Source organism: Columba livia, chromosome 19 (genome assembly GCF_036013475.1).
Source record: "Columba livia isolate bColLiv1 breed racing homer chromosome 19, bColLiv1.pat.W.v2, whole genome shotgun sequence".
Classification (NCBI taxonomy): Eukaryota; Metazoa; Chordata; class Aves; order Columbiformes; family Columbidae; genus Columba; species Columba livia.
This window is the reverse complement of record NC_088620.1, coordinates 10,764,391-10,785,649: the sequence shown is the minus strand read 5'-3', so window position 1 is coordinate 10,785,649 and position 21,259 is coordinate 10,764,391. Positions and strand designations below refer to the sequence as shown.

The window sequence follows — 21,259 nt, the reverse complement described above, 5'->3', positions numbered from 1 at the left end:
CAGATGTACAGCAGCCCCAAGTCCTTAAAACTCTGCTCAAACCACCAAGCCAGACCGAAGTCCAACCGCTCCCCATGACTCACCCGCCTGGCATTGAGCTTACGGCCGGCCAGGTGAACGGCTGGACTCGATGATTGTAAAGGTCTTTTCCAAATGAAGTGGTTCTGTGACTGTGCTGACACCAGGCCCTGGCACAGCCGGCACTGCTGCTCCAGTCCACGGTCCGTTCAGGGTGCGCCGGGACCAGCTGCAGTGGGTCTGCCCCAAATCCACACCTGCAGCTGGGACCAGCACTGCTGCTGCTGCCCCCGAGGGACAAGCAAAGTCAGTCCTGGCGCTTTCAACAGTCAAGACTTTCTGCAAAAGGACAGGAGATTTTCCTCTCTCAGATGGCAACCTCTGCAGAGGCACAGGAGCAGCCCCGAAGGCTGCTGGTTCTTCCCAGCATTAACAAGGGGCTTCTGCAGAGATCACAAAATATCATAGAAAGTCCTGAGCTGGAAGGGAACCAAGCAGATCATCGGTTCCAACTGCTGTCCCTGCACAGGACACCCCACAGGTCACCCCGTGTGTCTGAGGACGGTGTCCAGTCTCTTCTTGAACACTGTCAGGTTGGGCCGTGACACCTCCCTGGGGAGCCTGTTCCGTGTCCAGCACCTCTGGGTGAAGAACCTTTTCCTCATGTCCCACTGACCCTCCCTGGCACATCTCCTGCCGTTCCCTGGGCTCTGTCACTGTCACAGAGCAGAGCTCAGCCTGCCCCTCCTGCTCCTGCTGAGGAACCTGCAGCCCATGAGCTCTGCCCTCAGTCTGCTCTGCTCCAGCTGAGCAAACCAGGGACTGCAGCCGCTGCTCATCCGGCTTCCCCTCCAAACCTTCCCCAACTTGCTGTCCCTCCTCTGGACACTCTCCAGCAGCTTTATCTCCTTTTCTCCTGTGTCCCCAGCCCTGCACACAGTGAATGCTGCAGGTGAGGCCGCCCCAGCGCAGAGCAGAGCGGGACGACCCCCCCCTGCCCGGCTGGCCGTGCTGTGCTGGGTGCACCGGGACACGGGGCACTCTTGGCTACAGGGACCAAGGAGTTGAGGAGTTGAGCCATTGCCCCAGACAGACCCGCTCTACACCGACCCGTCTGAGGGAAAGCACAGAATTTCACAATTAGTTGACCAATGAGATCCAAGAAAACCATTTTTCCATGTGTTTTTATTCCTGTTAGCACCAATGCTCCTGCTGGCTCGTAGCCAGCAAGTTCTCCCTTTTCATCACCAGCTTCATTCCTGATTATCCTGAACACACAAGAGGATAATTACTTTAGTGCTGCTGTGCTGGCTTTGGTATGACTCACACACAGCCGTGTTTCACCTTAACAGCTTTGGAAGGCGCATCGCAGCAAAAAGAGTGCCAACTCATCCCTTTAACTCTCACTTGGATTAGCACAAACCAAGCTTTAAACCACTCAAAAGATCTGCGCTCAGCTGCAGTTTGGCTGAGCGCTCTGCAGCCGGTGCCACACTAGGACGTTGCTTTCCCAGGGGTGTGAGAAGACTCCAACCGCAAGAAAGCTCATTTAAATAAAGAATCGTTGCTTTACGGGTGGGTTCATCACCAGGGACTCACAGGCCCTCAGACATATTTACTCTCATGCGGCTCAGATCCCAGGTCCTGCAGAGCAGCTCTGCCATTCCTCACACCTGGCTACAAACCATCCAAAGGATTTGAACAAAGGGATTTGCCAGTTTTTATTCCAGACTCTCCTTCTGAGACTGCCAAACAGAATTAAACTGGTGACTAGCATAACCTAAAAGAACATTCTTTAGGGTCAGGAATGGTAACTCCTTACTTGGACTCCAAAATTACAGATATCCATTACAGAGACAATTGACACAGAGAAGTAATTTTGTTCATTCTGAAGTACAAAGAATTCCTCTACCTTTATTAATTCCTCCAGAATAAAATTTCTGAACATATGACAAGGTGGTATATTCCACATTTAAAATGTGACTCTTCCAATACCAAACACTGTAAGAATCCCTCAATATTTGACAGCGATTTCATTAACATCTGTAAATATTTGCTGCCAGCTACCTCATAATGTTTATTCAAGGTGGCTTGAGAGCATCGTCACAGGAAGAACAAACTTCATTCTTCCTCTGCAGATGAGCCCAGCCAGCAGGGCGGTGACCAGACCCGAGCCAGCCTCCCGGCGCGCCCACAGCACCCACCGCCATGGGACGTTTCACAGCAGGAAGCGTTCCTTACCATGTGTTTAAACAGGAGGTTACTTTTTAAAACAAGTTTTAATAAGGCCAACGGAGAATCTCCTATACTGATGGAAATTATTACTAAGGAAATAATACAGTGTTTTACAACGTAAAAGAAACACAACTGAAAGGCATTCGATGTGTAGCTTTCCAGATATTTCGACTAGCTTGGCAAGACTTCCCCTCGAGGAAAGTCTATCACCACATGCACACATTGCTGTCAACTCTAACCAGCAAGCCCTACAAAAATGGATCACAGAAGTGTTAGAACTAAGCACCAGAAATAACAAATGCACCTGTAGTTACCCCATCAGCAAAAGCCAGGCTGATGTGTAGCTGTTTTCCATCCACGTTGAAAAAGCCAGTGCCTAAGCCTCAGCTCAGTAAGAGAAAACACAGTCCCTACAATACACGGAAACACAGCAGGGCACTGCATCTTTCTCCAAACAACTTTCTGCACGTATACAAAAGCCTGTATACATGCAGTTTGTATACCTGGCCACGTACACGAAAGCGACAGGTACAGATAAGCCTGTTAGAAATCAAACGCCAGGATCCCAGGCTGAATTTACAAACAGCACTTGTATTACCTACATTGACTGGAGAGGAAACAAACTCTGATGTTTTTACCCATGATATTGCAGAAAGCCACAATGCACATTAAGGGCACTCTTTGAACTTGGATATCTAAGAAAGAGGTATTTAATTTCTTATTCTGATCTAAGTCTGTCCAGGCTGAAGCATTCAAGTTTCATTTTGGAGATAGTTTCCATCATCCGAACAACTTGTATGCTCCACGTTGACACATGAATGACCGATGTGTTATATTCTGAAACAGAGGAAGAGGAGTGTGGGGGAAGAACGCCACAGCTGTAATAGACATGCTGGAGGTTTTGCTGCAGATGGGGATCAGCACTGCATGAATACTGCAGATCTGTCAACACCTTGTGCCACTTGAAGGGCAGAACATCAGGAAGACGGTACCCAAAATAAAGATACTTTATGAAGATATGCAGAAGCCAACAGGTGCCCCTTTGCATGGAGAGTCCCCGTGAAAGAATCGGAGAAGCTGTAACACCAAGCTTAGCTCAACGTCAGATGCTGAATTAGAGAAAACCTCTAGTCACACTGAGCAAGGACGACCTGTTTGTCTCGCACATCCCAGGCAAATCACAACCATCCAGCCTTATAAACCTTATCAACGTTTGCCAAGAGAGAGCTGGCTCATGGGGCCGCCTGTCCAGAGCTGGAGGGTGAGAGGACACGGGCCCAAGGCAGACGCTGCTGAACTCACCCCGCGGCTCCACATCGGCAGCAGAGACTTGAGCATCACAGGATCATCCAGCAATACAAATGCAAATGGTGAATTAGATGAAGCACCCGATTTTGGTGTTTACCCAAACTGTCTGGGTTTTTTTTCCAGCTGCGAGGAGGCAGAGGGGACCTGATTCAACAGGAGGTCAGAGTGGTGCAGACGGGCAACGTCTGACAATGGCAAACTAACCGCTGACCTTTTCTTAAAGCAAAATCAGTCTTACAGAGTGAGTTAATACTGAATTAGTAGTTCAACCCACGAGACTGCTGCATTTTTTATCAGGAACCTGAAAGCTGGACTTATTGAACTGTTGAATCGTAGCCTTATGCAATTTCAAGGCCTGCAGTGTCTTTTCCAAGTGATATCCAGGGCTTTCACAGCCCCTTTGCACGTCAGAGCAGACAGGGAACATACAAAACCTCGCACCTCATCTCTCAGACTCCAACAAGCACTAAAGAAACCCACTGATAGCACACTTCTGTGCTTCAGTAAGAGTTATTAGTACTACAATCATTTTGAAAACGTCACCTTCACCAGTTACAGGATGCTCTTTATATTCTAACCAGTGAAAAACTAGTTACCTTCACGCTGTTCACTTCTTTGCACCACAGTAACCGCAAAAGCAGGGTTAGCCTCGGAGACAGATTTCTATAAGAAACCCGTGTTCATTAACAAGTCAAGCATATCACAAATATTTCAAATCTTTTGGATCACCTATCAAACACATTCCTTGAATTGCGGCTTCCAAAACATATCCTTTAGCACTTCTATAGTTTCTGAGTGAAGTTATTCAGAACACGACTGAGAAACTATACATAATAAATTACAATAACAAGAGTGATGAGAGACTGTTTTCTCTCCCAAGCAGACAACAGAATAAAGAAGCAAATGAGGCCGCAGTGGAATTTCTGTCCCCAAGGCACCATCCCATGACTGTCACTCCCTCCACCCTCTTCCATCTTACTTTTATAATTCCAGTGGATGCTGGTGACTTGGATCTCCTGAGTTGGAATATACTCCTCAATGAATTTCTTTCCCTGCAGCCGGTGCCAGAGTGTGGTTTTCCCGGTGTTCCTGTCCCCTCGGATGACAATTTTCACTGGGGAAAAGAGCAAGCAGACAAATAAAGCTGATTAAAAACAAACTGAAGAATGCTCTGAAAAGCATGGTAACTTTTTGAAAGCATTACTCAGATGCAATTAGCTCTCCCATATAACACAGGCATGATGGGGTTTGTTAAAAATCATGAGCCTCAGTCATTACAATTAGTTTTTATTCAGCTACTCACACAGCTCAGCAGAAAGAACCAACACCAAGACTGAATCTTCAGAATCTGCACAACTTCAGCCGCCAAGGCTCTGCTCCTGCACCTCCCGCCTCTGCTCCCTCCCGCCCTGCCCCCTACTTTCCTTGCCTCTTCGCCAGGCTTCTCCTTCCATCGCCTCCTTTATCACCCCCATTTCTCCTTGAACACACCTCATTCCTTGAGAAAACAGAATCGTAGAATCGTTTATGTTGGAAAGTACCTTTCAGATCATCAAGTCCAACACACTGCCAAGTCTATCACTGCTCCATGTCCCTGAGAACCTCATCTCCGTCTGTCCAACCCTCCAGGGCTGGTGACTCCAGCACTGCCCTGGGCAGCCTGTTCCAATGCCCCACAGCCCTTTGGGGAAGAAATTGTTCCCACATCCAACCTCAACCTCCCCTGGCGCAACTTGAGGCCGTTTCCTCTGCTCCTGGCGCTTGTTCCTGGGGAGCAGAGCCCGACCCCCCTGGCTCCAAGCTCCTTTCAGGCAGCTCAGAGATCAGAAGGTCTCCCCTCAGCCTCACTCCCCATACCCCTGCCCCCCACGCTCTCAGCCCAGCCCATGGGGCAGGTCCTGTGTTCAGAGCTGCTGCTCCTGCGTCCCACAGCGGGGTGACTCTGATGGTGAACTGGTGAAACTGTTCTCTGGGATGGTGCTGGGAGAGCCAAGAGGCAGCTTCTGCTGAACAGCACCGCAGGGTTAAGAACAGAACAGCACCGCAGGGTTAAGAACAGAACAGCACCGCAGGGTTAAGCTCTCCGTTATTCCCAGCTTTCTTACACTGGGGCAGCATCCCCTTTCCCAGGGGAAGCACAGGACAGCGTGCTGCTCTTCAGCTGCTCCAGCTCACAGCGCAGATGGTGGTGGGGAGGAGACAACCCTTGGCAGGGAAAAGGTAGTTTATGTTCACACAGGTCTATCATAAAGCGACTCCAATAAATTAACCAAACTGCCCCTGTTGATGGCCACGGTTTGATTCAAATTAAGTACAAATCAGTCTATCTTACACACATTAGAAACAAGCTAAACTGAACCAAAACAAGCACCTCCCTTGGCGGAGATAAATCCACTTAAACAAGAGAGAAACTGAGTCTCTGTGAGTCCTGCACGTGTTGGAGGGACAGTGCCAGCCCTGGGCTGGGTTTAGGCAGCGCGGTGCATTCTCAGCAACCACAGCCTGGGATGAGGGCACAAGAGCTTCACCGCGACCGGCAGCGCCAGCCGGGCCAGCAGCACCCACCTACGCTCGTGTGCACCCACAGCAAGGACCGGCAAGGTAGAAATCCACCCAAACCCTCCCAAGAAGTGTCCAAAATACTATAAACTGTACACGCCCCGGCGAAGTAATTTCTGTAGTAATTAATATAATGAACTTCCCCAAGTCTACCCTAATGTTAACTCGTTCTTTCTGAAAACACTTATTTAAATTTTGTTACATTATGGGATTTTTTTTTTTATTCCACAAGGTTATTGGGAAACATAAGCTGACTCGAACAGAATTTTTATGCTTGCATTTCGAATAGGAGCTATTATCCCCTAGAAAATGGGCCACTCAGGGACACCTAATGGCAGATTCAGGTGATTAGCGTTACATTGTGCATCATCATTTGGACAAGGAAACCCGAGACTGAGGGCTGCATTCTGCTGTACATCAGAGGGTATTGCAGGCACCTCAGAGAAAGGTTTAAGAGGTAAGCTTGAAGGTAAAACAGACAACATACACGTATTCCATGGGAGAGTTTTGCCTGGTGAAACTTCGTGCTGCAGTTCCACTGTGCATTCGTTGTTGCACACTGAGAGGTACTGCTGCTTGTTCTTCTACAAAGTTACTTATTAAAACAGCAAAAGAATAACAAAGGCAAAAATGAACAGAGTATGTACAGGCTGACTGCACTTACAGGTCCCAGAGCATCTCTGCAGAGACAACAAACGGTTTCCCATGTTTCCTGTCGCTCTGTGTGTGATTCTGTTTCCTGCTTACAGATGATGAAATAATCAACGGAGAATTCCTTTGATATTTCCGAATTAATGCAGCGAGCCCATGGCACAGCCAGAATGACATTCCGTTTGTCCCCGGCAAAACCCAAACCCTTCTCAACGGTCCCCCTGCCTACCACAGAAAGCCCTTTTAAAATTCATATTCCCCCATGAAGTGCAGCACGGGAGACCGAAACAGTGAGTTTTGAGGGACGAACAGACCTGCCTTAGTTAGGCTGCTCTCAAGGTGCAGCTCAGGATCACTCCCAGAAAACTGGACTGTGAGCTCTCCCCAGAAGGGGCAAATCTTAACTCTCTTTGGACTTTCCTAGTGCCAACAGCATTATTTGTGCAGCTACATATTGAGTGGGATCAAGGAACAGAACGGGCTGAAAAATAACCCCAAAATTCTGCATTTTCAGATTTCTTCTCTATCTGCAGTGCCCAGCTGCATGAGCTGTAGGAGCAGCACACGGGGGGCACGGCTGGAGCGGAACCTGATCCCCCCCACACCAGCAGCTCTGGTTTAACCAGTGGAGCGTCCTTGTGGCACCACGTGCTCAGTCTGAACAGGCCCAACGGCCCTTTCCAGCTCCAGCGCTCTCCACGGCAGGATCTCCTTCCTCCTACACAGCGCATGAATTTTCACTGGCTTTTTTCCCTGAAGAAAGAAAAAGTCTTTAAAAACAGAACAGGAAGAAGGCAGGTGCTGTGAGTCATTTTTAGCAAAACAAAATCTGTATTTGGGCCTCTGGCTGGGGCAGGTCTGCTTGGTGACAGGAGGAGCCGAGCGAGATCCAGCACGGGCAGGGCGCGCAGCACAGGCCGCGCTGCGGCTGAACGGGAAACGGGACAGTAACTACAGGGGAGGTTTGTGCTGGTACCCACGGCACTGGAACAACTGCCGCCTTACTTTGATTCCAAGCTGAATCGGTACTGACTGCACACAGGCAGAGGTCTGTAGCAAAGACAGGAGAATCACCTGTGGGAAGGGCAGGGATGGGGACAGATCAAGATGCGAGGAAAAAGCTAACAAACCACTTTATTCATAGTGCCACTGCATCAGGAAAAACAGAGTGACTTCCATTCTCCAGATGAGGAAATGGAAGCAGCGCAGTGAAGAAACAGGCCCAGAGAGCAGCACTCAGACCAACGCAGAACTAGAAACCTGAAACTTCCAGCTCTGCACGTGTTCCCCCAGAACACGGCAGCAACGAAGAACTCAAACGGCAGCAAAGGTGCTTATAAACCAGACATGAAGGGTCACAACCTCGTCCTCATTAAGGTCTTCGGGACTGTGACTATAAGGCTGCAACTCAAATGCTTTAAGATGGTTCTGCTGCCAAAGGCAGCGCACTGGATCTGCAGACACCCCGGCACGGGACAGACAGCAGCCAGAGCAGCTTCCCACACGTTGCACAAACACCCGTGTCAGCCCGAGGAGAAAACGAGCGAAGGCGGGAAGCAGCATGAAGAGGGGAAGCCTTTCTTTTGGGAGCAGTGCGGAATGAAAATACTTAACAGGACTACATCAGAGTCAGGGAACTACTACTCCAAAACAACTCAAAGGAAGGACTACAATACTTACCAAAAGGATACATGGTATTCACTAAGTTTCATCTTTTAAATCACATTTTAGACAGAAAAGTAATAATGGGAGGGACTGAGGGGAATTCTTGGACCTACTGACTTTGGTATTTGAGCTCTGGGAGGTTCGGGGCAGCTCGCGGGAGCACAGCCCGTGTCCATGCGCAGCGCTGGGGCTGCCGGCTGTGGGTACGCTGGACGTGGCGCTGGGAGCCGAGTCCAGAGCAGAAGCTGCACCATGTTCTGGGAAACAGGACGGATGGATCCAGACCTACAGCACTTCCACGTCTTCTGCTCCTGTCACCAGTGGATAACTCCCAGGGACTCTTGCCAGGGTAACCCCACCAGAACTGTCTGGCCAACATCGCCTCACACACTTTCACGTTTGAATCAGCTGGTGCTGGTAACTCCTGGAATTTGTGGCACCGCTTCCCAAGGAATGAGATCCACCTCCCCCTCTCTGGTCTGTGCTAGCCGGGGGTGCAGCAGGCCTGCTCCACGTTAAAGCTATCGCAAGCAGGAAAAAGCAAAACACAGAAAAACCCAAGCAAGTAAGTTTTTCCAAAGTTTGGTTTCCCATCCAGGGAACCATGAGCTCTCGTAATCACAAACATGGTACAGACTGACACATCTTTATCTCTGTGCCTTCCACAGCGCTTGGTGAATGCTGGTGTTATTTGGGCTGTGGTACGTAAAACAGAAGAGCTCCGTATGGATGAGAAAGAGAGCAAATAAGGGGGGTTTGCTGGGAATGCAGTAAGAAAATGCTTTTGTTTAGAAGGAAGGTGTCCCCGCAGAGGAAGCGGCTGCTGCTGAGGGCTAACACCAGCCTTTGCTCTCACCAGAAACCTAAACCTGCCCACCCTGCAATGCTCTTCCTTTCCAAAGCTGAACCGAGTGGGAGCCACACTGTCAGTGCGAATAATTTTGGTTCAACTCAGAGGTGGATGCTACCCAGTGCTTGTAATGTTCAGTGCCATTCAAACACATGATCTTCAATATCACCTCAAACCGGGGGGCTGTTTGGGTACAAAACGTACGTGAGGGCTGTGAAGGCCGGGGCAGCACAGCAGGTCCTGGGCCCCGCGGAGGCACCCAGAGCCAGGCGATAAGGCCCGTGTCCCAGCCACGTGCTGCCCGCTTTATCAGCCAGCAACCTGAGGCATTCTCACTCACTAAATATGTATCTGGGAACGAAACAAGCTTCAGCTCACGATTGGTAATGGCCTGTGAAAGCAAGGAAACATTTCTGTAAAACCAGTCATCACAACACCCTTTGGTTTAGGTTTAGGCAACTCCAGAGGAACACACAAGCTTGAAAGATCTGTGAGTGTAAAGGCGGCTACCAAACACACTCGGCATTCCTCTGCTGAATGGTATGTGTTTGCTAAGAAAGGCGCACAGGCAATGCGCAGGATCTGCAGCTCCCCTTCCTGAGCAATGGCCCTTGTAATGACATTCCTTCACACCCCCCTTCCACCAAGACCATTATAACCACTGTGCTGGAACCCAGCCCATCCACCCAGCGCCGGGGCTGTGCAGGGCACTTCGAAGCCCTTTGTCAGCCTGCCTGTATCTCCTATAAATATTATCTCACAGCAATCCTGGGAAGAGTTACTATGGAGATTGGAAAGCTTCCCTTAAGGCAGAGACAGAAAGCTGCAGTTCTGTTCCAGATATGAAAGCAGTAACTAGAACACAAATCCTGGTAAAAGAGGGACAAACCAAAAAGCCTTCCCAAGGCTTTCAGCAACAAGACAAAAAGCAGCAAAGCTACAGCTGGTGGCCTTGCTGCGTGAATGGGAGCAGGTACACATCCACACAGGTTTGTCAACGACGCAGTTAGTCAACACGTAACAGAGCCGTCCCTGTCGACCGCCGTGCCAGCAGGACGCAGCCGATCCGCTGCTGCCCGCAGCACAAACGTCCGCTGTCTGAGCAGTCAGCTCCTTTCTCTTACATAATTCACAGGCTGGCATTAGGTACCTGCTCTCAGCCGTGTAGCAGGGGAGTGGGTGGATGTGTTCTGGTCTGCGGGCTGCACGAAGCCTCTGCACAGATCCGCGGTCCCTCCCCAGATCTCCAGGTGGTGTTTAAGGATGCAGAGCTGCATTCCCAGGCACAACAGGCCCATCCTCACCCCGCTTGTCACTGGAAGTCTCTCAACAATAGCACTGTGCTTCTGTTCACATTCATGACTGCTTGCTAAGACGCTGATTTTTTAAATTAAGCACTACTGGCATATCTAACAGATGTGCTGTGGATAAAGGCACCAAATGTTCTCCCTAGTAAAACAGAGAGCTTCAAAACATCCGTTCAAAAGCACTGTCAACAGTGATAATCCTACACAAAGCAAAAAAAGCCTCAGACCCCAGAGTGTGAACCTCTGCCTTCACCTTCTGCTTCAGAGGAAGATCCACTATGAGCTCTATTTCCACAGTATGTGTGTCCTCACAGACATTGTCCAGTGCCACATATACCAACCAGTCTCTTTCCAAACTGCCAGCCCCTTGGCCTGCTGCAATGCGACCTCCCCGCCTGCCCGGGCCCACGCAGACGAGCTGGTCCTCCCAGCGCTCTCTGGTACCATAATTACCGTCCCCATCTCACAACTGTTACTTTGGGATGTATTTCACATACGTGTGATGTCCTCCTGAAACATTACATTAGAAATGACCTTTACTGAGCTTCAAGGGAAGGACGTGATCCTAAGCCTCAACATCAAAAGGAAATAAATTTTGAAAATGTTCCCTGAGAAAAGAGCAAACGTATCAGTTGCAGAAACATAAGGTCTGAATGAAATTATGTACCAAGGGCACATCACTCACCTTTTATTAAAGCCTGACAGGGCAGAGCTTTTCAAAAGACCCTTATCATATAACCACTAAAGCTTAATTACAAATACCATTATCCTGGGCTGCGGGAAGGTCGCCCCCACACCCAGGGGAGTTACTCTCTTGATGCTTCGACTGACAAAAGTTGATTTACAAGGAACCCTGTCTAGTGCCCCGTCAGCAGAAAGCCGCAGCCGTCTGGGACATGTGCCGAACCACAGGTTCCCGAGTCCCGCACGGAACGATAAAAGTTTCCCAGCCCTCACTCCTCCCACGCTTCCCCAAGCTCTAACATTTAATTGCAAACTTGGCGTTGGGGAACACTGTCAAAGGCACCGCCACGCACAACGAAAGCGCTTCCATCTCCATTTCCATCTCCATCCCCCGGTCCCGCCCGGTCCCCGGGCAGTGCACGGACAGACGGACGCGGCTCAGCCCCCGCGGCCCCGGACTCACTGTTGTACTGCACTCCCTTGGCGAAGCGCCGCTGCAGAGCCTGGTTCATGGACTGCAGCCCCGCGGGGATGTTCTTGTCTCTGCCCGGGGGCTGCTCCGAGCCCACCAGCTTCTTCAGGGCCGAGAACATCTTGGTGGTCCCGCTCGGCTCCACCGCCGGGCGACGGGCTGCGGGGGCACAGGGCGGGCAGGGCTCGGGTCAGTCAGGGCAGGGCCGGGGCTGCTCCGGCCATGAGGGGCGGCCCGGGCTGGGCAGGGCAGGATGCGCGGGCTCGGCCTGGCCCGCCACGGCAGGGAGGGGGCTCAGCCGGGGCCCGCCGTGTGCCGGGAGCGCTAACCGGGCATGGCCCGGGCGGTGCGGGGTCCTGCCGGCAGCGGACCGGGTTGGCTCGGCGGGCCGGGGTTGGCTCGGCGGGCCCGGGTTGGCTCGGCGGGCCCGGTTCGCTCAGCCCCGCCGGGCGGCCCGCGGGCCGCACGGGGCTCCCGCCGCCGCCGCCATCTTGCCTCTTCCGCCGCCGCCGGGGGCCGGGCCGCGCGTGGCGCCGCTACGGCGGCCGACAGGGGCCAGCGCGGCCGGAACGCGACCCCAGCGCCGCTCGTGACCCCCCGGCGGGTGACCCCGTGACCCCCGACAGCCCCCCGTGGGACCCCAGGGCTCTGTGACGCCCCCAAGACCCCTGCAGTCGCCTCCTGTGAGCTTCGTAGCCCCCAAGCCGTGACCCCCATAACCCTTGTAATCCCCTCCTGGGACCCCCCAGCATCCCCAACACTCCCAGTCCTCTCCTGGGACCCCCACAGCCCACCTGTGCCCCCACAACCCTTGTGATCCCTTCCTGGAACGCTTATACCCACCCCCCCAAGCACTGCATTCCTCTTCTGGGACCCTCACAGCCCCCCTGGGATCCCCATAACCTCTGTAACCCCGTCCTGTGATGTCCCCAATTTCCCCCTGTGATCCTCACAGCCCCATAATTCCCTCCTGTGATGCCCAATAATCGCCCTGAGACCCACTGTAACATCCCTAATTCCCTGCTGTGACCCACCATAGACCCTACAACCCCAAAACCCCACAGCCCCGCCCTGTGACCCCTCAGGCTCCCCTCTGACACCCCATAACCCCCTCCTGTAACCCCCTGTGGTCGTCATCCCTCCCCATTATCCTTGTCCATGACTGGGTTCCCCAGTACAACCTTGATGCAGCAAATGTTCACCTTTAGGAAGATGCAGGCACACATTTCCCCCTGCTGTCACCCTTCCGGCTGCCCCACACCAACCCCTGGGAAATGGAGGCCCAAACCCCATCCCTCGGGACGCCCTGAGCCCCCCTTGGCCACCCCAGTCCTATGTGGGCAGTGGGGCTGGGGCAGGGACAGAGACTCAGTGGGAAGCAGCTGGTAGCCCCACAAAGGGGGGCGGACATCGCATCAAGGAGGCCAGTGAGGACCCCACAGCATCCCCTGCCCCTCCTGGACACCCACCCCACTCCCCACCAGCTTGAGGATGGACACTGGGCTCATTGGTCACATCAGAGACATTTACTGCTGGAGGCATCTCCTGTGTTGCCACCAGCAGCTGCCGGCAGCCTCCGGCCAGGCCCCGGTGCCGGGTGCTGGCAGCTCGTCCTCCGCCCACGTCAGTTTGACAGATGCAGAAACTGCTCATCCTCTGCAAGCAGAGAGGCACAGGGTGACGGACAGACCTCCTCCTCGCCCCACAGACAGACGGCGATGGCTGATGCTTCCCACTTTGTCCCAGCTGTCAGCGCTGGGGGAAGCTGTCTGGACCTTCCACACACCCCATGCTGTCCTGGGATGTCACTTCATGTCCCACCACCCACCGTGGTGGCATTAATGCACTTTATATTGGTGATGGGATACTAAAAGATGAGCTTTGCCTTAAGACACATGACTCTAGCCCCATCTCCCATCTCTGGGGGCATGATGAACCCCCGGTTCCGACCCCCCAGGACCAGGCTCGCCCTGGGCTGGCTGTAGCTGAAGACCCCCGAGCTCGACCCTCTATATGGAGAGATTTCCCCTGCCACACTCCAGAAAACCTTCTTGTCCATCTGTCCCAAGGGCAAAGTGTGCTTCCCACAGAGGTTCAATATGGAAACCCCTGCACTGACTAGAGCTGGAGGGTCTGGCAGGTGTCACACAGAGAGTACCCCCATTGTGGGGACCCCAGTTTGGTCCTTATTCATTGTCAGGGTCCTCCACCCCCCCGCCATCTTTCCACACTGGCATCCCCTGCCTGGGTGCTGTCACACCCACTGGGCCCCACTGCCCCCCAGTCTGCTCGGGGCCGTTCCCCCTTTTATCAAGAGGGACTTTGAAGCTGACTCCTGGCCTCAGTACATCTGCAGCCTGTGCAGATGGTGATACTGGTGATACTCTGGGTGATACTCTGGGTGATACTGTCTGCAGATTAATGACCATACTCCTCAGTCCATCCCAGCACCTGACCCAGGACAGACTCATCCCAAGCAAAGCCCAAACCCATCCCAGACCCCTCCTGGACCCAGGACAAACCCATTCCAGGCTTATCGTAGACCCAGAATAGACCCATCCTGGACCCATTCACACCCAGGACAGACCCATCCCAGGGACATTCCAGACCCGAGACAGGACTAGCCCAGACTTATCCCGCATCCAGAACAGACCCATTCCAGAGCCATTCCAGACCTGGGACAGACATATACAAGACTTATCCTAGACCCAGGATAGGCCTGTCCTGGACTCTCCAGATTCGGGACTGACCCAAAACCATTCAGACTCAGGACAGACCTATCCAAGACTTATCCTGGACCCAGAACAGACCCATCCTAAACTCACCCCAGACCCAGGACAGCCCAGTCTCAGCCCCAGGCAGACCCAGCACATCCAGCCCCAGCCTGGAGCAGGACAGGAGATGGTGCAGGCTGCAATCCCGGCTGCCCCGGCACAGCACGGTGTGGGCAGGGTGTGGGTACCTGCTAGTGGAGGAGCCCCGCAGTACTCCTTGCACTCCTTCTCTGAATAGAACTGGTTCCCGTTGCCCTTGCAGCCTCCGTAGCTGAACGTGATGCACTTGCCCTGGGCAGCGTCGAAGGCCCAGCGCGTCACTGGTTTCTGGCAGGGACCCGGGACAATGGGCAGCCTGCAGGCAGCTGCAGAGAGAGGGGCTGCTCTGAGGACAGGGGTTTCAGAGCCCTCCACTACCCACGGGGATGCTGGACACGTGGGGTTCGAGGCCACTGTCAGATCTGCTCTGATGCCTCGGCAAAGGCACCCCCTGTGCCCTGGAGGGACGTCTCCTGGTGGCCCCGCTCACCCTCTGTCCGGCACGCCTGCAGGCACTCCTTCTCTGAGTAGAAGTTGTTGCCGTTGCCCAGACAGCCGCCATAGAGGAAGGTTTCACAGGCCATGGAGGAGGAGTTGTAGAAGAAGCGGGAGAGCATCCCACTGCAGGGCCCGGGGTCCCGTCTCAGCCAACACGAGTCTGCAGGCGAGCGAGACGCGGGCTGTCGCAGGCAAAGAGGGATGCGGCGCAGGGGAGCACCCATGCAGCGCCCCCCTCGGACCTACCTTCCTTATTGCCCACGTAAGTGGGCAGGGGTCCCGCGGCCGAGCCCTCCTCAGTGGGCAGGACTGCTCTCCGCGCCCTCTGCACAGGGAAGAAAGCACCGAGCTGCCCCCAGCCCCTGCCTGTGGGACCTGCCGCTAGCCCCATCACTCCCCACCATGGTGCTGAGCTCCCCTTGAGCCCCTGCTGCCCCCAGGACGGGCTATGTCGGGGGCAGCGCTGTTGGGTGCTGCAGCCCATGCAGGTTCCAACCCTCCTTGGTGCTCCCGGCACATCTCCAGCCATTGCTCTTGGATCAACAGGCTGTGATCCCTCCCCAGCCCTGTGCTCATCCCGGGTGGGTGACAGGATCATGTGCGTTGGATAAAGACACCCACAGTTCCCCAGTCATGGCCTGTGCTGGGGACATGTCTCTGCCATTGCTGATGCAATGTGGTGTGTTACCTGCTCTCAAGTCAACCGGGTTGTTTCTCCTATGAAAGTCCCATTCCCTATTGAAAATCCTTCTAAACTCAACCCTGTGAGATCAGGAGGTACTGGGTGACTGCAGCTGAAGGGGCAGTGGGGTGCTGAGCTGCCTCCCCATCCCTGAAGGAGGGGTCCATGTGCTAGCTGGGGTACACACAGGCGGGGAGCAAGGAGACACCAGACTCCACATGTGGCAACTTTTACCCCATGAAAAAATCTGAGTAGGAAAAGTCTGCTGCCTTCCACTTGGGAATGAGCCCTGGTGCGCACCTGGCCCTTGGGACACTCATCCTGCAGCCTGCACCCGCCTGTGCCCCCATCCTTGCAGGCAAAGCCCATTGATGGAGATGAAAGAGCATCTCCCTGGACAGCCAGTGCACCTCCACGGACTCTGTGTCCTGCCCACAGATCCTGGTCCCCAGATACCAGTCTCCAGTAGGTTTGGTTTGGATGGGATGTCCCCAGCCTTGAGTCATCTCAGGAGTTCCCAGCTGGACCACTCACCGGGGGGGCAGTTGCCGTCTCCTGGGGGATGCATTCACCTGGCCCAGATGACAGGAGAGAAAACCAGCAACATGAGAAGGGAGGTGTCCTGACAGACTCATGTCACCGTGGTCCTGCACCATGCACACATGGGACCTTGGGGAAGGGGACACCCTCCCAGTTTCACCCCAACGTTCTTTCCCTCTTGCTGCTTTCCACCTCCCACTTGCAGGAGCACCACCCTAAAATCCCCACACCCACATCCATCACATTAGCACCTTCTGAACCCCAGGCTGAGCAAGGAGCTCCTCAGCTCCTGGGAGCACCCAGTCATGGGTGCCCTGCACCCTCATCCCAGCACAGTGTTCTGGGGTGCGCTGACCTGGCAGACAGGTAAGGATCCCACCATCTGGAAGCTGGTGGAAACCTGACTGATACATGGCCTTGTCTCTTTCCCATCCCATCCTAGCAAAGTCTTTGCCTCTCCTCCATCCATCCTGATTGTCTCACTTTCTCCACAGCCTCGCACACCAGGATGGAACAGCCCCAGTGCCAGGGGGATAAGCAGCGGGAGGGGTGTGTGCGTTACCTCTGTTGGCCAGGACGAAGATGGAGTCTTCAGGGATGCCCAGCTCTAGAGCCAGTTGCTGGAAAGACTCGATGAGGTCCTCCCGCAGCTCCGGACTCCTCCCTGGGCGAGGGAATGGGCTGTGAGCAGGGTTGGTGTGGGAGGGGGTCTGCATGCAGCCCCCCAAACACCCGCCAGCCTGCAGAGTTCAGGCAACTGCAGCCTCCTGGTCCTACCCAACCTCTCCTCTGGTATTCCTGACCAGCCTTGACCAAGGGCTTGGACAAAGTGGTTTTAATGTTTCTCAATTTTGAAAGACAGCACCTCCTGCCACTTCAGGGCCTGGGGTTCTTCCAGGCAGATCTTGCCACCTTCACCCCAAACAATGGGCTGGTTTGGATGTTCATTGTGTGACATGGCTCTAGGCTGAGCCATACAACTCACCCACTGCAGTGCCCAAGATGAACTGGTCCAAAGCACCATGGTCAGGTCCCTCAAGGCCAAGGGATCCTTGGGGGGTGTTTCTGAGCCACACTGGCCCGCACCAGAGCCTGCTCACCCACAAGTGCCGTAGCCAGACATACCGTACAGCTTCAGAGTGGTGCTCGGGCCAAAACTGCTTTTCTTCTTCATCAGAATGACAGCATATTCTTCATAATTGGTGCGGAGCACGTAGGACTGGATAGATACATCCCATTCTGGGTGAGACAGAGACACAGGGGACATCATTCCTGCCCCCAGGGAGAAGCGGGGCAGTGTAAGGCAGCCCGAGCTGGGGGCTGAAATCAGGCAGCTAATTGAAGAAAACAGCTGATTTTTGGGAAGGAGACTGATATAATTCCTACTGCCTTTAGGCTCACCAGCTTATTCTTAGTCAAGGGAACTGGAAACTTAGAGTCGTGGGCAACTGAGATACCACCAATGCTCTGGAAATGTGGCTGGTGGGTCCCAGACCCCGCTTGGGACTTTGGGAACAGGAGAGATCTGCTGGACCAACACATAGTCCTGTGTGTATGCAGGGCCAGTGCTGAAACAGCCCCTTTCCCCCAGCTTAACTCCAGACTTTAACTGGAAGTGACCCAAACTGTGGAGCGGCTTCTGAACCTTGCTTTCCTGAACCCTTCCCCAGCCTCAGCTGCGCCCAGCACTGGTTCCCGTCACTCGGCCACATCGCAGCTCTCGGGGCCAAGCAGGTTGGCAGCGAGCCCAACTTACTGGGGTTATAGTAGGTGTATTTGCCAGGGGTGCTGGTTTTCTGGTACTCTCCTGCAATGAGCTTGCAGTCACCTTGCCTGGAGGGAGGAGAAAAACAGCTGCTTGGAGTGATCATGAAAATCACCTCAGGGGCACCGGGGCCGTGGCACGGGACCCCCGAAATTCTCTGCCCAGCGCATTGGGTATTTAAGCCAAATCCAGCCCCTCCTCATGGCTCTGATGCCAGACAGAGCAAGCAACCCCCACATCTTGTCCCAGCCTTGGGGACACAGAGCAGCCCTGGCTAGGATGGCTTTGGGGCAGGCTCGAGCATCCGCGGCAGCACCCGTACCGCAGCCTGGTGCTGGCAGTGCTGATCTGGTCAGCGCTGGGGCCAGGGCCCAGCACCAACGTGCCCATGCTGAACTTCTCCTTGTAGTTCTTCATCCATTTGCAGGTTGTGCCAACGGCGATGTCGTACCACTTCCCATACATCTGGGGGGAGAAGAAAGGACTGTCTCCACCATGAGCCCTCTCCACCAAAGTGGGACAGCTGGTTTTCTGCAGAGCTGCAATATTCATGGCCAAGAGAGCAACTGCGGGGTGGTGGTGCAGAGTGCCAGGGTCAGAGCTGCTGCGGGCTTTGGGAAGCGGATCAACATTGAGCAGGGTTTTCCTGGGTCCCCCGACCACCAGGCAGGGCTGGGGTTGTCAGACTGACATCCCCCCATGTGTTCCAGGAGAGCCCAGGCCCAAACACAAGTGTGGGGCTGTGCAGAGCCTGGCAGGGACAGGGCTGCCTGCGGGAGATCCCTCAGGCACTCTGCATCCCACAGAAATCCTTCTTTGTGGGGATGCCTGCAGGCCCTGCCCGCACCTCTTAGGCTGCGCAGATCAATAGATGTCTCGTGGGATTCATCTGCCCAGCTGCTCAGGCTGCAGCTGCCCTGCCAAGGTGTGGGGTGAAGCCACCCCCCAACCAGCGCCCAGAAAGGGCCATGCTGTCAATGCTTGTCCTGCACAGCCTGACGTGGGCAGGAGTAATGAATTAAACCCTTCCCCCATCCCTTCTGCCCCCAGAGTGAAGGAACCGCAAGCCGCTGTTACCCGCTCAGCCTCAAAATTCTCCTGCACTTGGATATCCTCATCCTGGTCCCCAATGGGGGTTCCGCTGGCCACAGTGAAGAGGAGGAGCGCAAAGAGACCCCGCATCATCCTGGCTGGTGGCTCTGGAGTGCTGCTGAGCACCAGCGCACCCGTGGGATCTCGGACTCTGCGCTGTCCCCACACTGCGCAGCAGCGTGACCTTCAGACCGCGGCCAGCGGGGCAGCCGGCCTGGCCGGGGGGTGTCGGGGGGTGTGGGCAGCTTGTCACCCTGTGTGGTCACAGCCGTGTGGCCCCGGGGCTTGCCACTGCCCTCAGCCCTGGGGATCTGCAGAGAGCTGATGTGGGGTGCAGAAAGGGAGACGAGCATCTCCCTGCAGTGCCAGGCTGAACTCCTTGCCCTCACCTGTTTCTACACCACGGCTTGGCCCAGACGTGGGGCCAGCACCTGCCTATTCTTCTTTATTCTACCTTGAGGTTCATATTCCCGCCCTGGTGTCCTGCAAAGAGCCCTGATGGTGCCCCCAGCCCCAGCAGACCAGCCTGACCCTGCAGAGAGAAGAGGACCTGGGGGCTCCACAGTGCTGCCTAATCCTGACCAGTGTCTGCAAGGAGCAGAGCTTGTGCTGCCTGCTCCCCCGTCCTGGGGCTTCCAAGCTGGTGTGAATACTCTGGAGCCATCTGGGTGTCACCCGGACCTGGCAGGCGTGGGAGGCGTGGGGCACACCGCCCTTCCCCACCACTGTTTGCCTTCACAGGATGATTAACAGAAACCAAACAGCCCGAGGGAAACGGCAAACAGAGCAAAGGGCAGGAGCCCCTCTCCGGCCTGCCCCCAGCCCAATATTTGCAGAGAAGGGCCAGAGCCGCGGCACGCTTGCAGGAGCCAGCCGGACCTTCACCTCTCCTCGCCACCGGTGGCCACCAACCGGCCCTTCGCACAGGACCGATGGATGCGCTGCCCGGGCAGCACAGGCTGCTGGGGAGGCCTGAGCATCTCGTCACACACACGTCTTAGTGCACATCTGGGGTGTCCTTGGGAGCACAGGGGAAATTCGGGCGTGGGGCAGAGACCCCTTTAATGAGTCCACCTCTTTAACCCGCCCTGTGCTTCCCTGTCTCCGGAGGAGCCCACCTCGGTCCAGCCCCAGCCCTGGGCTCCAGTCCCCCGAGCTGGGGCTGCGGGACGCCGGGGCTGCCCGGCCGGACCTTCCCGCGCCCCGCCAGCACTAGGTGGCAGCCGGCGGCAAGGAATGGCAGCGCGGCCCCGCTCCCGCTCCGGCCCCGCTCCGGCCCCGCTCCAGCCGCGCTGCAGTGGGCGGGGGAGCCCCGCTGTGCCCCGGGGGGCCCTTCCCTAGGCGGCAGGGCCGGGCAGGTCCCCGGGCAGTACCAGAGTACCGGCCCCGGGAGCTTTGCGGAGCCGGACCGGTGTCCAGCGGCAGGCAGGTCAGCCGTGCAGCGGCAGCTGCCACGGCCATGGCATCAGGTACAGAAATGCCCCGTGGGGCAAAAGTCCCCGGGTGTGACCAATACAGGACACGTTCCTACATATCGTCTTTGGGGACCAGTCTGCTTTACTGGGAGCATATGCCCCCCTTGCTGGGACCTGGCAGGGGAGGCAGGAGGATGCGTGACCCTCAGCTGCTTTTGGCTCCCCTCCTCCGCAGCCGGGAGCGCAGGGAGCTGTGCCCTTCTAAAGGACAACAGCTGGGGAAGCTGCAGGCATGGGCCACATCCAGCCCAGTCCTCTCCTCTTCTGTACACAAGAACACGGTGTGTGGCTGTGACTGTGGACCTGTGGGCACCATCCTCAGTGAGAACACTGGGGAGCAGCTGTACTGGCTGCAAAAAACTCATGCACGTTGACTGTGCTGAGAAAGACCATAGAAGTGGTGCAGCCCCTCCATCCCCCTGTTCACTGTCCTCATTCCCTCAGGCTGCGGTGGCTGGGATCGCTGGGCAGGGATGGAGAAACTCCCCATGACGCCAGAGCACAGGGTGGTGGAGCCTCTGCAGGGAGGGGGGTTGGCCCCCCAGCTGGGCTCTGGGCATCATCTTCATTTCTCTACACCAAAGCTCACCGGCTATGTCTTTGCCTCTTGCTTTTGAGATCCTTCTAAACTCCTTGCCATCAACA

At 54.9% G+C, this 21,259-nt stretch overlaps 2 protein-coding genes across 4 annotated transcripts in view; both read right to left on the bottom strand.

The window, feature by feature from the left end:
- Window positions 1-12,269, bottom strand: part of RABL6 (RAB, member RAS oncogene family like 6) — a 61,977-nt gene extending 49,708 nt beyond the window's left edge. For 2 of the 3 annotated variants that reach the window (XM_013370706.3, XM_021280487.2), the window contains exons 1-2: window positions 11,741-12,269; window positions 4,541-4,675 (exon numbers count right to left, since the gene is read on the bottom strand). In XM_013370706.3, coding sequence (XP_013226160.3) covers window positions 4,541-4,675; window positions 11,741-11,870 — 265 coding nt within the window. In that variant the 5' untranslated portion in view covers window positions 11,871-12,269. The remainder of the gene's footprint in view (window positions 1-4,540; window positions 4,676-11,740) is intronic. The other variant, XM_005513199.4, reaches the window with a different exon arrangement.
- Window positions 12,270-13,253: 984 nt separating this feature from the next.
- Window positions 13,254-19,316, bottom strand: AMBP (alpha-1-microglobulin/bikunin precursor). The gene is made up of 10 exons (XM_065036205.1): window positions 19,125-19,316; window positions 18,370-18,512; window positions 18,039-18,115; window positions 17,408-17,521; window positions 16,845-16,946; window positions 16,277-16,314; window positions 15,307-15,385; window positions 15,053-15,220; window positions 14,712-14,888; window positions 13,254-13,405 (listed from the first exon to the last, which is right to left on the bottom strand). Exons 1-10 carry the CDS (start codon window positions 19,230-19,232, stop codon window positions 13,374-13,376), a joined length of 1,038 nt encoding a protein of 345 aa, XP_064892277.1. The 5' UTR covers window positions 19,233-19,316; the 3' UTR covers window positions 13,254-13,373.
- Window positions 19,317-21,259: the final 1,943 nt, after the last annotated feature.